At 42.0% G+C, this 13,310-nt stretch overlaps 1 protein-coding gene across 24 annotated transcripts in view; it reads right to left on the bottom strand.

Annotated features, from left to right (window-relative positions):
• ANK1 (ankyrin 1) overlaps positions 1-13,310 on the bottom strand; it is a 312,183-nt gene that overhangs the window by 146,393 nt on the left and 152,480 nt on the right. For all 24 annotated transcript variants that reach the window (XM_073653979.1, XM_073653987.1, XM_073653985.1 and 21 more), the window contains 5 exons: positions 12,503-12,604; positions 7,976-8,074; positions 4,486-4,584; positions 4,298-4,396; positions 872-1,057 (listed from right to left, as the gene is read on the bottom strand). In XM_073653979.1, the coding sequence (XP_073510080.1) occupies positions 872-1,057; positions 4,298-4,396; positions 4,486-4,584; positions 7,976-8,074; positions 12,503-12,604 (585 nt within the window). The remainder of the gene's footprint in view (positions 1-871; positions 1,058-4,297; positions 4,397-4,485; positions 4,585-7,975; positions 8,075-12,502; positions 12,605-13,310) is intronic.

Raw genomic sequence — 13,310 nt, 5'->3', positions numbered from 1 at the left:
TTTTGTGGTACTTTTGTAGGCACATTCCAGGCAGAATCTGGTTGAAAAAGATGTTGTATGCACATACCCCAAAACAAGTACATTTCCTAAAGCTGTTTCTACTTGAAAAACTCATGAACTCTTCAAAAAACTCTGTGTGAACATAGCCTAATAGTGACTACGCGCACACACCGTCTTTTTCAGGTGGATTCCATCACAAAAAAATTAACATAATGCACAGCAATTTCAAAACAACGTTGCTGTGCACATGTCCAGTCTTATGTCACTTCTTCGTGGTTTGGAAACCCTGGAGTGGTTAAAGGACGTGACATGTTCATTCTTTGGGAGGCTCCTGCTCTCTTAAGGAAGATATAAGAAAAAAGATGCCAGTGGCGGAGCAGCCGCGAAATCTATGGCAAAACCGCCTCAGGAAAGAAGTCTCTGGCTTTCTCCTGGGAAAACTTGGCGGGTGTATAGCCAATCCATGTTAGAATGAGTAAAACCAGAGAAAGGAGAGTACTAGAAGGGTGCACCTAATATAATGACCATTGAATGTCTGATGTAATGTCAAGTACTGCAATAAGGGCGCAAAAAAAAGTCCACCCTCAGCTATCATTACATTTTAAGAATGGCCTAATTATTAATGTGACCCAATTTAGTGGCCCTAATTCGTCTTCTACAGTGACCCATCATATACGGGGTACAGATCCTACCAAAACATCGATTAGTGTGTGTAGGAAAATGAATAACTTAATCATCAACTTAGAAAAGCCACCAAGCGTCCACCAAAAGAAAGAAGGAGGATGGGACACCAAGGGGCCCCAACAATTTGTTTCTATGGGACTCTCACATACGGATTGTGACCTGGTCAGGTGGCATCATATGTTCTGACCTTTGACAAGACATCAGCATTGGGGTCATTCTGCAGGAGAACAGCGGCTGTCCGGGTGTCATCGTTTCGAGCTGCAATGTGCAGGGCGGGAAGTCTCACTTTTCCTTTCATCCCGTAGCTGATGAGGTGAGCCACCACATTCTCATGTCCCTGCTGCAGAGCTACGGCCAAAGGGGTGAATCCATCCTGCGTGTGAGAAGATCATACATGGGAAAGCTTAACTCTAGAATATTATTGATGACAAAACGGAATGGACAGACACGGGAACTTACATCAAAAGACACAAGACGGCGAGGCACTAGCTGGTATAGTATCACTGAGTCCTTCAGAAAAAAGGCTGCACAGTGGGATACTGTTTAATAGGTCAGTGACCCGTCTTTATGGAGACAGCCGGAAACTTGGCTACATCCTTGCGCTCGCTCTCCGTAAATATAGGTCAGCCATCCTTTATACAGAACCCAGCTGTGAGCTGAAGTTTCGCCTTTTTAACCAAAAGACAGAAGAGGCCACCGGCAAAAAATGGGATCATACCCAGAGGCCAAGAAGTGATAAAACCAGGATGAGCTGGAAACCAGCTATCAAATGCACCTTGTGCTCATATCCTGACGTTAATAGTTTATGACATGGTATTATACGCACGTGTAAAAGGAACAGGACCATTCGGTTATTTATAATAGATCACCATTACAATATGGCTTCTAGATAGCCAAAGCATTTCAATTAGGTTCGGCGTTCTTGCAACCGTCCCCATTCACTAGGGAGGGCATCAAAATGAGTTCTAAGGAAGAGATTAAGGGTTCCCATGCTAAATATGTCACTTTTCCATTGTGTAGAAGGTCAGGTATCCAGCAACCGCAGTGAAAAAAGTATTATAAAAATATCATTTATAATCTTAAAAAAAAAATCAATGTAAGGAGGATGAAATCGAAACACTCGGCCTACGCGTTTCGAGCATTAAGGCTCTTAGTCAGGCGGTTGTTGGATACTTGCCTTTCTACTCAGCTGTTCTTACCAGGGGCCGGACTGTGATCGTTAAACTTCATTTATTAATTTCTCTTAAAAAAATCAATATAAGGAGGATGAAATCAAAACACATGGCCTACGCGTTTCGAGCATTAAGGCTCTTAGTCAGGCGGTTGTTGGACACCTTCCTTTCTACTCATGTGTTCATACCAGGGGCCGGCCCGTGATCTTTGTCTGTGCACCGGACAATATTAGATTGATTCCTTACCGGATCTATTGAGCTGATGTGATTTCCTTGTTTTTTCATGTTTACTTTTCCTTTGTGCCAATTTTTATATATATACCAGTTAATGCGTTTTTTTTTTTTTTTTGTGGTGTTTCACAAAATCTAGCATGCAGCATTTCAGGCTTTAGCCTCATGCACAATTCTGTATGACAGACGCTATGTGGCCCCTATCTGCTTGTAGCATAGAAGACCCCATAATACAGCATCTGATAGAGCACATCATTCACAATTAAGGAGAGACCTGTCAATCAAGCTTAGGCTAAGTTCACACTGTGGTTGAAAGTAGACGCCTTGAAGAGCTCCTGGAATATACTTTAACCAGATGGAGGCCCCAAGCATATCCTTCTGGCCTCTGCCATTTTATGCCAGTGGACTCCATGATGGACAGATGCCACGGCATCCATCCAGACCACGGCCACTGTCTGGCATATACATGTGTGGCCTACAGTAGCCAAAAAAAGCAGTGTGCACTTAGCCTGTAGCAGTGATTCAACATAAGGCCTTATTCAGAAACATTGTGGCCAGGGTTGGACTGGCCCACAAGAGAACCGGAGAATCCTCCGGTGGGCCCTGGCTTCTCCTTCAGGAGAGTTCATAGTGCAAACCTTGCAGCTGCAATGTGGTTCTTGAGTGGAGGAGAAAGGTGGGCCCTCAGAAACAAATCCTCTGGTGGGCCCAATGTTCTTCAGTCTGACACTGATTGTGGCCACCCAATTTCTGTCCTGACAACAGGTTTTTTGACCCACACTAAATGTGAATTTACACCTGCAGACAGCATCCATTAAATGTCTGCCAGTTGTCTACAGAAAAGCCGTTCGGTAGTCGTTAAATGTTCTGTTTAGACCTTCTGACCACAGCTGTATGTGCACAGAACGATCGCTATTACCATCGTTCTGTGCCTACAGAATATCATCATTTTCGACAGCACATCTCCTGTTTGCACAGGAACAATGACTTTAATGTCAGCATGATTGATCTAATCACCCGACGAGTGATCGTTTTGCAACCATAACACATTATGGCCCCCGCCTGGATGAGGCCTAAAACATGTTTCAGTGTTGAAGGTAATCCAGGAACCCGGGCACAAGAAGTCCTTCTTTTGGTAACTTTATTAGTACAAAAAAATCACAATGTTTTGGCCACGTAGGGCCTTTACCAAGCCATAGAAAAACAGAGATATGCATTTTTTATGGTTTGATAAAGGCCCTGCGCGGCCAAAACGTTGTGATTTTTCTGTACTAATAAAGTTATCAAACGGAGGACGTCTGGTGCCCTGGTTCATGGATTTCTCTGTATTGCTAAAACCTTGTGGGCACGGACTACAGAGTAATCATCTATTGCAAGTACGTGATGAGGATGATGGATTCTCTATGGTCGTATAAAAAGAAGCGTGATCCCTGTCAGGACAAATTCTAAAATTATGGTGGACATTAATTAAAATGGGAATGTGGCAAAACTTTCAGTTGTCAGTGGGGCCTATTTTGAGCTTTGGTATGGGGCTATATTATTTTTGGATAAATAAAAAAAAAAATACTTTTTTACCTCTCAATAAATAACAAATTTATGGTTCTGTGGTATCAAAACCATCTGGCTACTATGTTAGTCACACATAGAAAGTCATCAATAAACGCAGTATTTCCTTTAAGGGGTGTTCCCATCTCCAAAATCCCATCCCAATATGTAGTAGGTTTAATAATAATTATAATATTAGCAAATACCTCCAATTAGAAATGTAGTATAGTTCTTCTGATTCGCTGTCGCTCACTCCACGTGCAGGGCATTGCAGTAGCTTAGGTATCCATGGTGATGACCACTAACAACTAACTGTCACTATATGAGTGGCCGTCACCATGGATATTTACGCTACTACAATGCCCTGCACATGGGGTAAGCGACATACAGGAGCTAATCAGGAGAGCTATACTACATTTCTAATTGGTGGTATTTGCGGATATCATTATAATTATTACACCTACTACATATTGGGATTGGATTTTGGAGATGGGAATACCCCATTAATGTCAAAGTAGCCGTTATGACCTCAAACATCTCCCTATATCTCTTCTTCTTAGAACCCTGTGAGTGCGATAAGGAGGTACTTGCACCTTAAAATTTGAGGTGGAAATAAGCTCAAACATCAAGAAACAGTGATTTCTCATGTCCCCAAATTTACTGACCTCTGTGGCAAGGTTCTGGTTGGCTCCGTTCTCCAGAAGGAACTTCACCACGGGAAGATGGTTCTCCTGAGCTGCCATATACAGGGGCGTGAAGCCTTTCTGTGGTTCACATAAAGCAGAAGCGATGGTCACCTTTCATGTGAAATCACTGGAAAGATGTGACCTCATTATGTAGTGGACAATGTTACCTGTGACTGGCTGTTGACATTGGCCCCGTAATTGACGAGCTCCCGCACCACGTCTTCTTGTCCGGCCAAGGCAGCAATGTGCAGCGCCGTGTTACCTTTCTACACAGCCGATGGCAATGGGGAGGGGGGAGATTTAAGATGGTTTTATATACAGAGAAGTACAGCAGGCCATAGATGGCACATTACCTATAAAATATATATATGATCCGAATTTTTGATTATTTTCCTAAATAACTGATGATCCCATAAATGTCCTCACCCGACTGGGTCAAAAGTTCCCCCTTTCTAGGCCATTGGAGCAAAAAGTTGTCATTATACTGGTGAACTCCTGCTACAGGAGTTTCTTACTAAATTACTTGGCTGCTCCCATTGACTCCGCCACAACACGACCAAGATCTGGCACCTGGAGGCCTGGTAAGGGCCCTAAGGCTGCCATCTTCATCATCCTGTGGAGATCAGGAAGCTATTTGTCTACCCTCTTATATAGCGCCATTAATTTCCCCAGCGCTTTAAAGACATTATGGGCACTGTCCCCATTGGGACTCACAATCTACATTCCCTATCGAGATGTCTTTGGAGTGTGGGAGAAAACTGGAGAACACGGAGGAAACCCAATATGGGGAGAACATACAGACTCCTGGTAGATGTTGTCCTTGGTGGAATTTCAACCCCGAGATACAAAGCAACAGTGCTAACCACTGAGCCACCGTGCGGCCATACTGAAATACATTATATGGACCATTGCAATATATGGCCCATATGATCCCAAGTTCAGGTTCCCTTTGAAGAATAAATGATAAGGGTAAAAATATATATATATTTTTTACACTATTAAAAAATAAAAATACATAAAAATTCAAATCATCCCCCCTTTTTCCCTAGATAGTAATAAAGAGGTAAAAAAAAAAATGAGCATATGTGATGCTGCCACATCCCCAAAAGTCCAATCTGGTAATATACACAGTAACTTAGAATGGCAAACACTGTGAAGCAGAAAAAAAATAAATCGGCCACCGCATGTCCCCCAAGAAATGCAATAGAAAGCAATCAAAACTCCAGAGGTTCATCATTAAAAACTACAGCTAACACGCAAAAAAAACCAAACCCTCACACAAAAAAGTGAGGGGTCCCAGAAGATGGTGACACACCTGTTTTGCTGTCATGGACAAAAGTGTTGGCATCCTTGAAATTATTCCAAAAAAATAAGTATTTCTCCCAGAAAATAATTGCAATTACACATGTTTTGTTGTACACATGTTTATTTCCTTTGTGTGTATTGGAACAACACAAAAAAATCAGAGAACAAAAGGAAAATTGGACATAATTTCACACAAACCCCAATAATGGGCCGGACAAAATTGTTGGCACCCTCAACTTAATATTTGGTTGCACATCCTTTGGAATAAATAACTGCAATCAATCGCTTCCTATAACCATCAACAAGCTTCTTACACCTCTCAACTGGAACTTTGGAGCACTCTTTCTTTCGCAAACAGCTCCAGGTCTCTCATATGTGAAGGCGCCTTCTCCCAACAGAAATTTTTTTATCTCTCCACAGGTGTGCAATGGGATTTAGATCCGGACTCATTGCTGCCACTTCAGAACTCTCCAGTGCTTGATATTTTTCAACAATTTTGGTTCTCAAGTCCTCAGACCGTTCTCTTCTCCTCTTTCTGTTCTCCATGCTTAGCGTAACACACAAAGACACAGAATGGAAAGATTGAGTCAACTTCTCCCCTTTTTATCTGGTTTCAGGTGTGATTTTTATATTGCCCACATCTGTTACTTGCCACAGGTGAGTTTGAACGAGCATCACATGCTTGAAACAAAGTTGTTTACCCACAAATTTTGGAAAGGTGCCAACAATTTTGTCCAGCCCAGTTTTGGAGTTCAGTGTGAAATTATGTTCATTTTGCCTTTTTTTGAAATTTTTTTTGTGTTGTTCCAATACACATAAAGGAAATAAACATGTGTGTGACAAAACATGTGTAATTGCAATAATTTTCTGAAACAAATACTTGATCGTCTGGAGCAATGTCAAGGGTGCCAACACATGACACACATACATACATATATATATATTTATTGATTTCTTTTCTTTTTTGCAACCCCCCCCAAAAAAAAAATTACAGAGTTGTATGGCTTATTTCACTGCACTTAGAATGTTTTTTTTTATGTTTTTTAGTACATTATACAGTAAAATTAATGGTGTCATTCAAAAGCGTCAGCTTGTTCTGGAAATAAAACAAGCCCTCTTATGGCTATGCCAATGGAAAAATAAAAATGTCATGGCTCTTGGAAAAAAAAAGAAAAAACAAAAGTGTAAAAATAAAAATTGGCCATAACAGGAAAGGGTTACTAAAAGGTGTGTTGGCCATTATCAAGAAATTAATTCATAAAAGTCCAGATAAGATGTATGAAAAGGGGTCAAGGTTACACGACAATCTGTAATTGCGTGGCATAGGATCGAATTGTTGCGCTACCGCTTGGCAGGTAATGATAGTGAATAGTAACCGTAATTTAATTTTTATTTCATAAATCAATAGCACAGGTGAATATCAACTTTGTACATATCTTATCAGAGAAATCTGCTTCTTTCTCCTCCTGGACTGATTTCTTAATCTAAATTGATGGATAGAATTTGTATTCAATGAAGACAGATTTTCCCATTACTGAGATAGGAGATGACAGTTGGTGCTTTTAGAGTTCTATGAAGAGGGGAGGAGCTAGAGGTTGACACAGATGTTCTCCTGAAACGACAGTTACCGTTCTACGTGACAGTTGGTCCTCATAAAGTTCTATGTAGAACTGCAACTGTTGTTTCAAGAGAACTTGCAGCAGAATGTCTGTGTCGGCCTCTAGCGTCTCTTCCTCCATAGAACTCTAAAAGCACCAACTGTCATCTCCTATCTCAGTAACAGGAAACTGTAGTCACTGAAGACTCATTTTTCTATTTAAGATATATTACAAAGTTGCTTATTTTCATGCGTAAAAACAATTTCTGAAAAAAAAAAAATGAAAACAACAGTTACACTTTAAATGCATGTAACAGGGGCTAAAAATGATTTTTGGATTGGGGTTTCATTTAACACTTTGCACCGTTTGCCTTTTATAGCCTCTGTGTTGCAATGTCTATTGCTGGCTACAGAGTGAGTTAACTAAGAATGTGTCAGCGAGCTCATTCAGCCTTGAGAACGTTTTTAGATCTTTTACTTATCTCGTGGGTGATTTATGACCACAGACCGCACCTAAGTTCAACATGCAGGTAGATAAAAAAGCACGCAAAAGCCAAATGGGGCAACATTTTTAATAAAACCCAAGTGAAAGAATAAATTTTAGCCTCAAATACATGCATTTAAGTACAAAAAAAGGTCCCCAAAGATGGACAACCCCTTTAAAGTATATGTTCCTATGGACGCTAATAAGATTATATGACACAACACAGTCATTCCATTTGAGGCCAGATTAGTAGACGGACAGTAGCGCTCACCTTGGTGGTGGTCTCCAGCACAATTTCTTTGTGTAGCAGCTCGCTCACCATTTTGAGGTGTCCCTCCTTGCTGGATAGATGCAGAGCATTCAGCCCATTCTGTGGGAAAGATGGGGTTACTCTTTTTTGCACAGAAAAAATATGGAGGCTATGGAGCTGGCCATAGAAATGGCTATAAAGATGTATTAAAAACTAATAAGCACAAAATCTAAGACCTAAAAAAAATCCATATTTACCTGATTTCTTTTCAATTTTTTTTTATCACCAATAATGTCATATTAATGCCAGTACAATCTGAAATGGAAGTCTCGTCACAGCTGTGAATAGAGCCTGAATAACAAAACTAGGACTATGCTAATGACAGTATTGTTAAATCAGCCCCATCACTAGACTCGAATTTCTACGTTTTCTTAACAACTCCCATTTGGTGTGTAAGTCCATCTTGATCAGCCTCAATCATTGATGAAAACTGCTAGCAGCTACGGATTTTTTCTACAGTGACACCGCAGACGAAAAGTGGTATTACACGATGAGTGGAACTGGCGTTTCTTAGAACCACAAGAGAAAACCAATTTTTCCAATGCCAACTCCCCATAAATACAGAAGATGTGCATGTCTACTTTCTATTGCATCTTAGCCTTTGTTATCTTCTTCCACCATGTAGGTAAGAATTGTATTTATGATGTTGTCATAGGTCAAGGTGTAATTTGTTATGTGCCATTTATAATACCTGTGTCCTCATATGTGGTAGATAGATCTTTGTGCCCCCTCAGGCAGCAGACACAAGGTGTGATGGCTACTTTTGCACCACCTAAAGCTTCACCCCTGATAAGGGGAAACAGACTGTGCGTTTTGCCTGATAAATTCCAGCAAGGCCTGGTGTAATAATAAGGGAAATGGTGCAGATGCACTGAGCGACCAGCAGTGTTATCAGTCCTGGGCCCCCCAACTGTGTTATCAGTCCTGGGCCCCCAGCAGTGTTTTCAATTCTGGGCCCCCAGCAGTGTTATCAGTCCTGCCCCCCCAGCAGTGTTATCAGTCCTGGGCGCCCCAGCAGTGTTATCAGTCCTGGGCCCCCCAGCAGTGTTATCAGTCCTGGGCCCCCCAGCAGTGTTATCAGTCCTGGGCCCCCCAGCAGTGTTATCAGCCCTGGGCCCCCAGCAGTGTTGTCAGTCCTGGGCTCCCCAGCAGTGTTTTCAGTCCTGGGCCCCCCAGCAGTGTTGTCAGTCCTGGGCTCCCCAGCAGTGTTTTCAGTCCTGGGCCCCCCAGCAGTGTTGTCAGTCCTGGGCCCCCCAGCAGTGTTATCAGTCCTGGGCCCCCCAGCAGTGTTATCATTCCTGGGCCCCCCAGCAGTGTTATCAGTCCTGGCCCCCAGTAGTGTTATCAGTCCTGGGCCTCCAAACAGTGTTATCAGTCCTGGGCCCCCCAGCAGTGTTATCAGCTGGTGAGACATATACCTGTACTGCTGCAGGGCCAGGTAACCACCTCCTATATCACCTGTGTATTACTTTTCGGCACGTTATGTTTTCTTACCTGCTCTTGATCAAGCAGAACCTACAATTCCTGCCATTCTCCCTCTCGCAGGTATCAGCCCTTCATGCTGGATAGAAAGTCATGCCCGATATGACTATTTTAATGTTAAGACATATCGATCATCAGATACAGAGACAAAAGCCAAATATTATCTACCAGAGCCGCTAGTGTGACGGCCCTCAGATATCAAGTGGCGGCAGTGATAGTGCAGGTATGAGGCATTAAAGATTTAATTGTATCTCACTTAACACCTCTTCAAATTAACCATTTTGGAAGGAATGAAGTGGAATTAGCATTTAAATGGAGAATGTGATTAGGTTCATTAAGAGGCCTGGAAGCAGTCACCGATACAGTATACACTACAGTGGGTACGGAAAGTATTCAGACCCCTTTACATTTTTCACTCTTTCATTGCAGCCATTTGGTAAATTCTAAAAAGTTCATTTTTCTCTCATTAAAGTACACTCTGCACCCCATCTGGACTGAAAAAAAACAGAAATGTAGAAATTTTTGCAAAATCCCCACCCCCGTACCCATCTGCCATTGTTAGTTTGTTCATTGTAATTTATATCTGTATTTTGCATGTGACCCCTTCTTACATGACTTCAATGGAGCTGTAAAAATAAATAATAATGATGATGGTCAGCATCGGTTATTATCTTATGTGTATGGGTAGCTTAAAGTGGTTTTTCAACTGCCAAAAATTTTTCTTAAAAAAGTTCAAATTGGCTAAAGATGATAAAAATAATTGATAACTCACCCACACAGGTGGCGTTCCAGTACTCACTTGGCCCTCGCTGGTCTCTATTTCTCAGTCCCAACATCAACACACACTGGAAATAGGCAGAAATGACTACCGATCTCTATCTGATGGAAGTCCTCGCTGCAGCCAGTAATGGCTGAACAAGCTTATTCAGGCATTTCTGATGTGTCAAGGACGGGACCAGGAAGAAGCATCCAGCATTGACTGATGAGTGGTATCCATGATGCGGAGTATTACTTCTTTTTAACTGGTCTATGCTCTTTAAAGGGGACCTGTCACTATGTCAAAAGTGGGCAGTTTTAGCTCTTCTTGTATTCCCGCTGCTCTCCTGAGTATTCCATTTTTTGTTTTTTAAAAATCCACAATACGGCTGCAGAGATATGGGCCTTCTTATTTAGTGCTAATTTTTATGGGATCTACAAGGGGGAGTGGCCCACAGGATTATCTGGGGGCGTGTCTTTAGACTGCTATGTATTATTACCCTGTGAGTCACGCCCCTTTAGTAAAGACCATAAAAATTAGCACTAAACAAAAAGTCCCGTATCTGGCGGATTTACAAAACAGCAAAAAAAAAAACCCCGAATTTTCAGGGGAGCAGCTGGAATAAAATAGGAGCAAAAATTGTCCTTTTTCTATTGCCCAGTAAAACCCTTTAACAGGAAAAAAATTATTTTGAAAACAGATGTAAGGTCGATTAGCAACTAACTCATGGGCGCAAGGAAAGCTCATATCAAGTTCCAAAAACAGGCAATCTGTACCTTAGCTGCATACAGAAAAGAATATGAGATAAATGGAGCATTGCACCCGATGAAATCAGTGAGTCCTCAGTATGTAGAATATAATGCATGGACACTCTTAAACCCTCTAAGGTTGGAGCCCTCTTTCAAAAGAAGGTCTTTTTTTTTCGGGTGAGTCTCAAGTAAAGGGGGCAAAGTTACAAATTTTTTACCTGCAAAAGACCAGAAGGAAAGCTTTCAAAAATCAACAGTGAGGATGGTGAATTGTGAGTTTGACGCTCAGAAGACGAAATCTGGGCTGGTAGACAAGACATATCCGACTTCACAGTGTTGGTTGAGAAGAAAGGTCAGAAGGCACGGTGAGGTCGGGCAGAATACACGGCCTGTGGGACAGGTCTGACCACATATCTCCCCCTCAGGATCACAGGACATATGAGGCTGGACCTTTCCCACACGCCCGATATTCTCCAGAAGACCTAAAGGTGCCGGCTGAACCACAATAGTGGTGTCACTGAAGCTGAAACTTACGGAGGAACACCAGATTTTGTGATAATGTCTACTTTGCTGTTTGTGACAAATATTTCTATGTAGTCCATACTAGTGGTGGCCAGACAGAAGACCATAATCTACCAGTAGATCTTTGAGAAGGAACTCAGGCTCATATTGTGTTCTCTTTCTAGCTTGGCAAACAACCATCTCATAGATTCGGTTCATGGGTCTTAGTCAGCGTTATTAGACGGTTTGGGACTCACTTAGTCCTTGACGGCTCACATCAACCCTAGCAAAGGGGGAAAGTAGCAGGGTCATATATGAAGAATGCATGGCTAATGATCAAGTACAATAAAATTCTACTTATCACTGTCATTGGGGCAACTAGGGAACCTGAAAAAAGGATATCCAGAAATTGTGGTCACCTAGTAGATTACCTAACACCACAAAATAACATCCCATATTGAAAAAGTTTAGCCACTTCTGGTCTAGACCTTTAAAGTAGAGAAAGAGCTTACATTTCAAAGACTTTAGGAGCCACTTGTGCTTGGGCTAGTTAGTCTACAGATAGATTTCGGAAAAGATAATGGATTTTATGGTTCATGGTTTTGAATTCAGAACCGAAAAGTGTATAAGGTAGCTTGAAAAGTTTAGACTTGAGGATAAATCATACAAGACTCTTCTGTAGGTTGGAGCAGAGTTCTGATCGTAGGGTAGTTTCCATAGATCTACGCGTGAGCGGAGAGATGCGGAAAATACTATATGGGTTAGCTTTAAAGTCATGAGGCTAAACAGGATGTCCAGTAGCCAAGAATAAAACCAGTGCTACTGAATATTGGTGATTGTATAAGGAGTCTATTCTGCCTGACCATCTCCTGAAAAAGCTCAACGAAGGGAAATGGTGAAAAAGTTTGGATCGTCTCCATTTTTAGAGACATATAGAACATGACTGTCTAAAGTGTAATATACTGTACATTATATATTATGGTTAGGGGTGCGTTTTACCTGGTTACATGTATTTATATCCACTCCATTCCTCAAATGGTCCAGCGCTTTGTCCAGGTTTCCAGCCCTGGCGGCTCGCAGGAAGCTGGTCGCTGCATCAGCCTAAAAGGACAGAGTTATTGTTAGCATCATCATTTATTTAATTTCCCTTTTACTATGGCACCAACGCATTTCACAGTGCTGTAGAACGATTGTGAAAAGTTGCATTAATCCCTGACCTTCCCTTTTCTTTATCCTGTACACACTCAACACTTAATGACCGAGTAATGAAATGTACACAATGCCTGGTTAAAAGGGTTGTCCGGTGAAAACAGGATAGATGATAACTTATTGATTGGTGGGATCTGACGGCTGGGAATGGCATGGATTGGCAGAATGGGGCACTTTTTTCCCCATTGGAGCAACAATGTTACTCCACCAGGGTTGGACTGGCCCACCAGAGAACCAGAGAATCCTCCGGTGGGCCCTGGCTTCTTCAAGAGAGTTCATAGTGCAAACCTCGTATATGCTGTGGGGCTTTTGAGTGGAGGAGAAAGGTGGGGCCTCAGAATCAAATCCTCTGGTGGGCCCAATGTTCCTCAGTCTGATACTGCACTCCACTCATTCACTATGGGGCTGCCGGCAAAGAATGAAGGTCCGGCGGTCAAGTATCTGACCTGCCGATCCATTTTGTAACATGGTTAAAAGTGTCCCGTTGGGCATAAAAATTCCCTAATCTGCCGATTGGTGATGGTCACAGTGATCCTCCCTACGGTTCCAGAGATATGGGACTTTTAACACAGAGGCTATAACTGTCAAACTGCAAAAT

Source organism: Phyllobates terribilis, unplaced genomic scaffold, assembly GCF_046119375.1.
Source record: "Phyllobates terribilis strain yellow unplaced genomic scaffold, ASM4611937v1 Scaffold_11__3_contigs__length_659146591, whole genome shotgun sequence".
Classification (NCBI taxonomy): Eukaryota; Metazoa; Chordata; class Amphibia; order Anura; family Dendrobatidae; genus Phyllobates; species Phyllobates terribilis.
The sequence above is the reverse complement of the archived record's forward strand: the minus strand, read 5'-3'. Positions and strand labels throughout refer to the sequence as shown.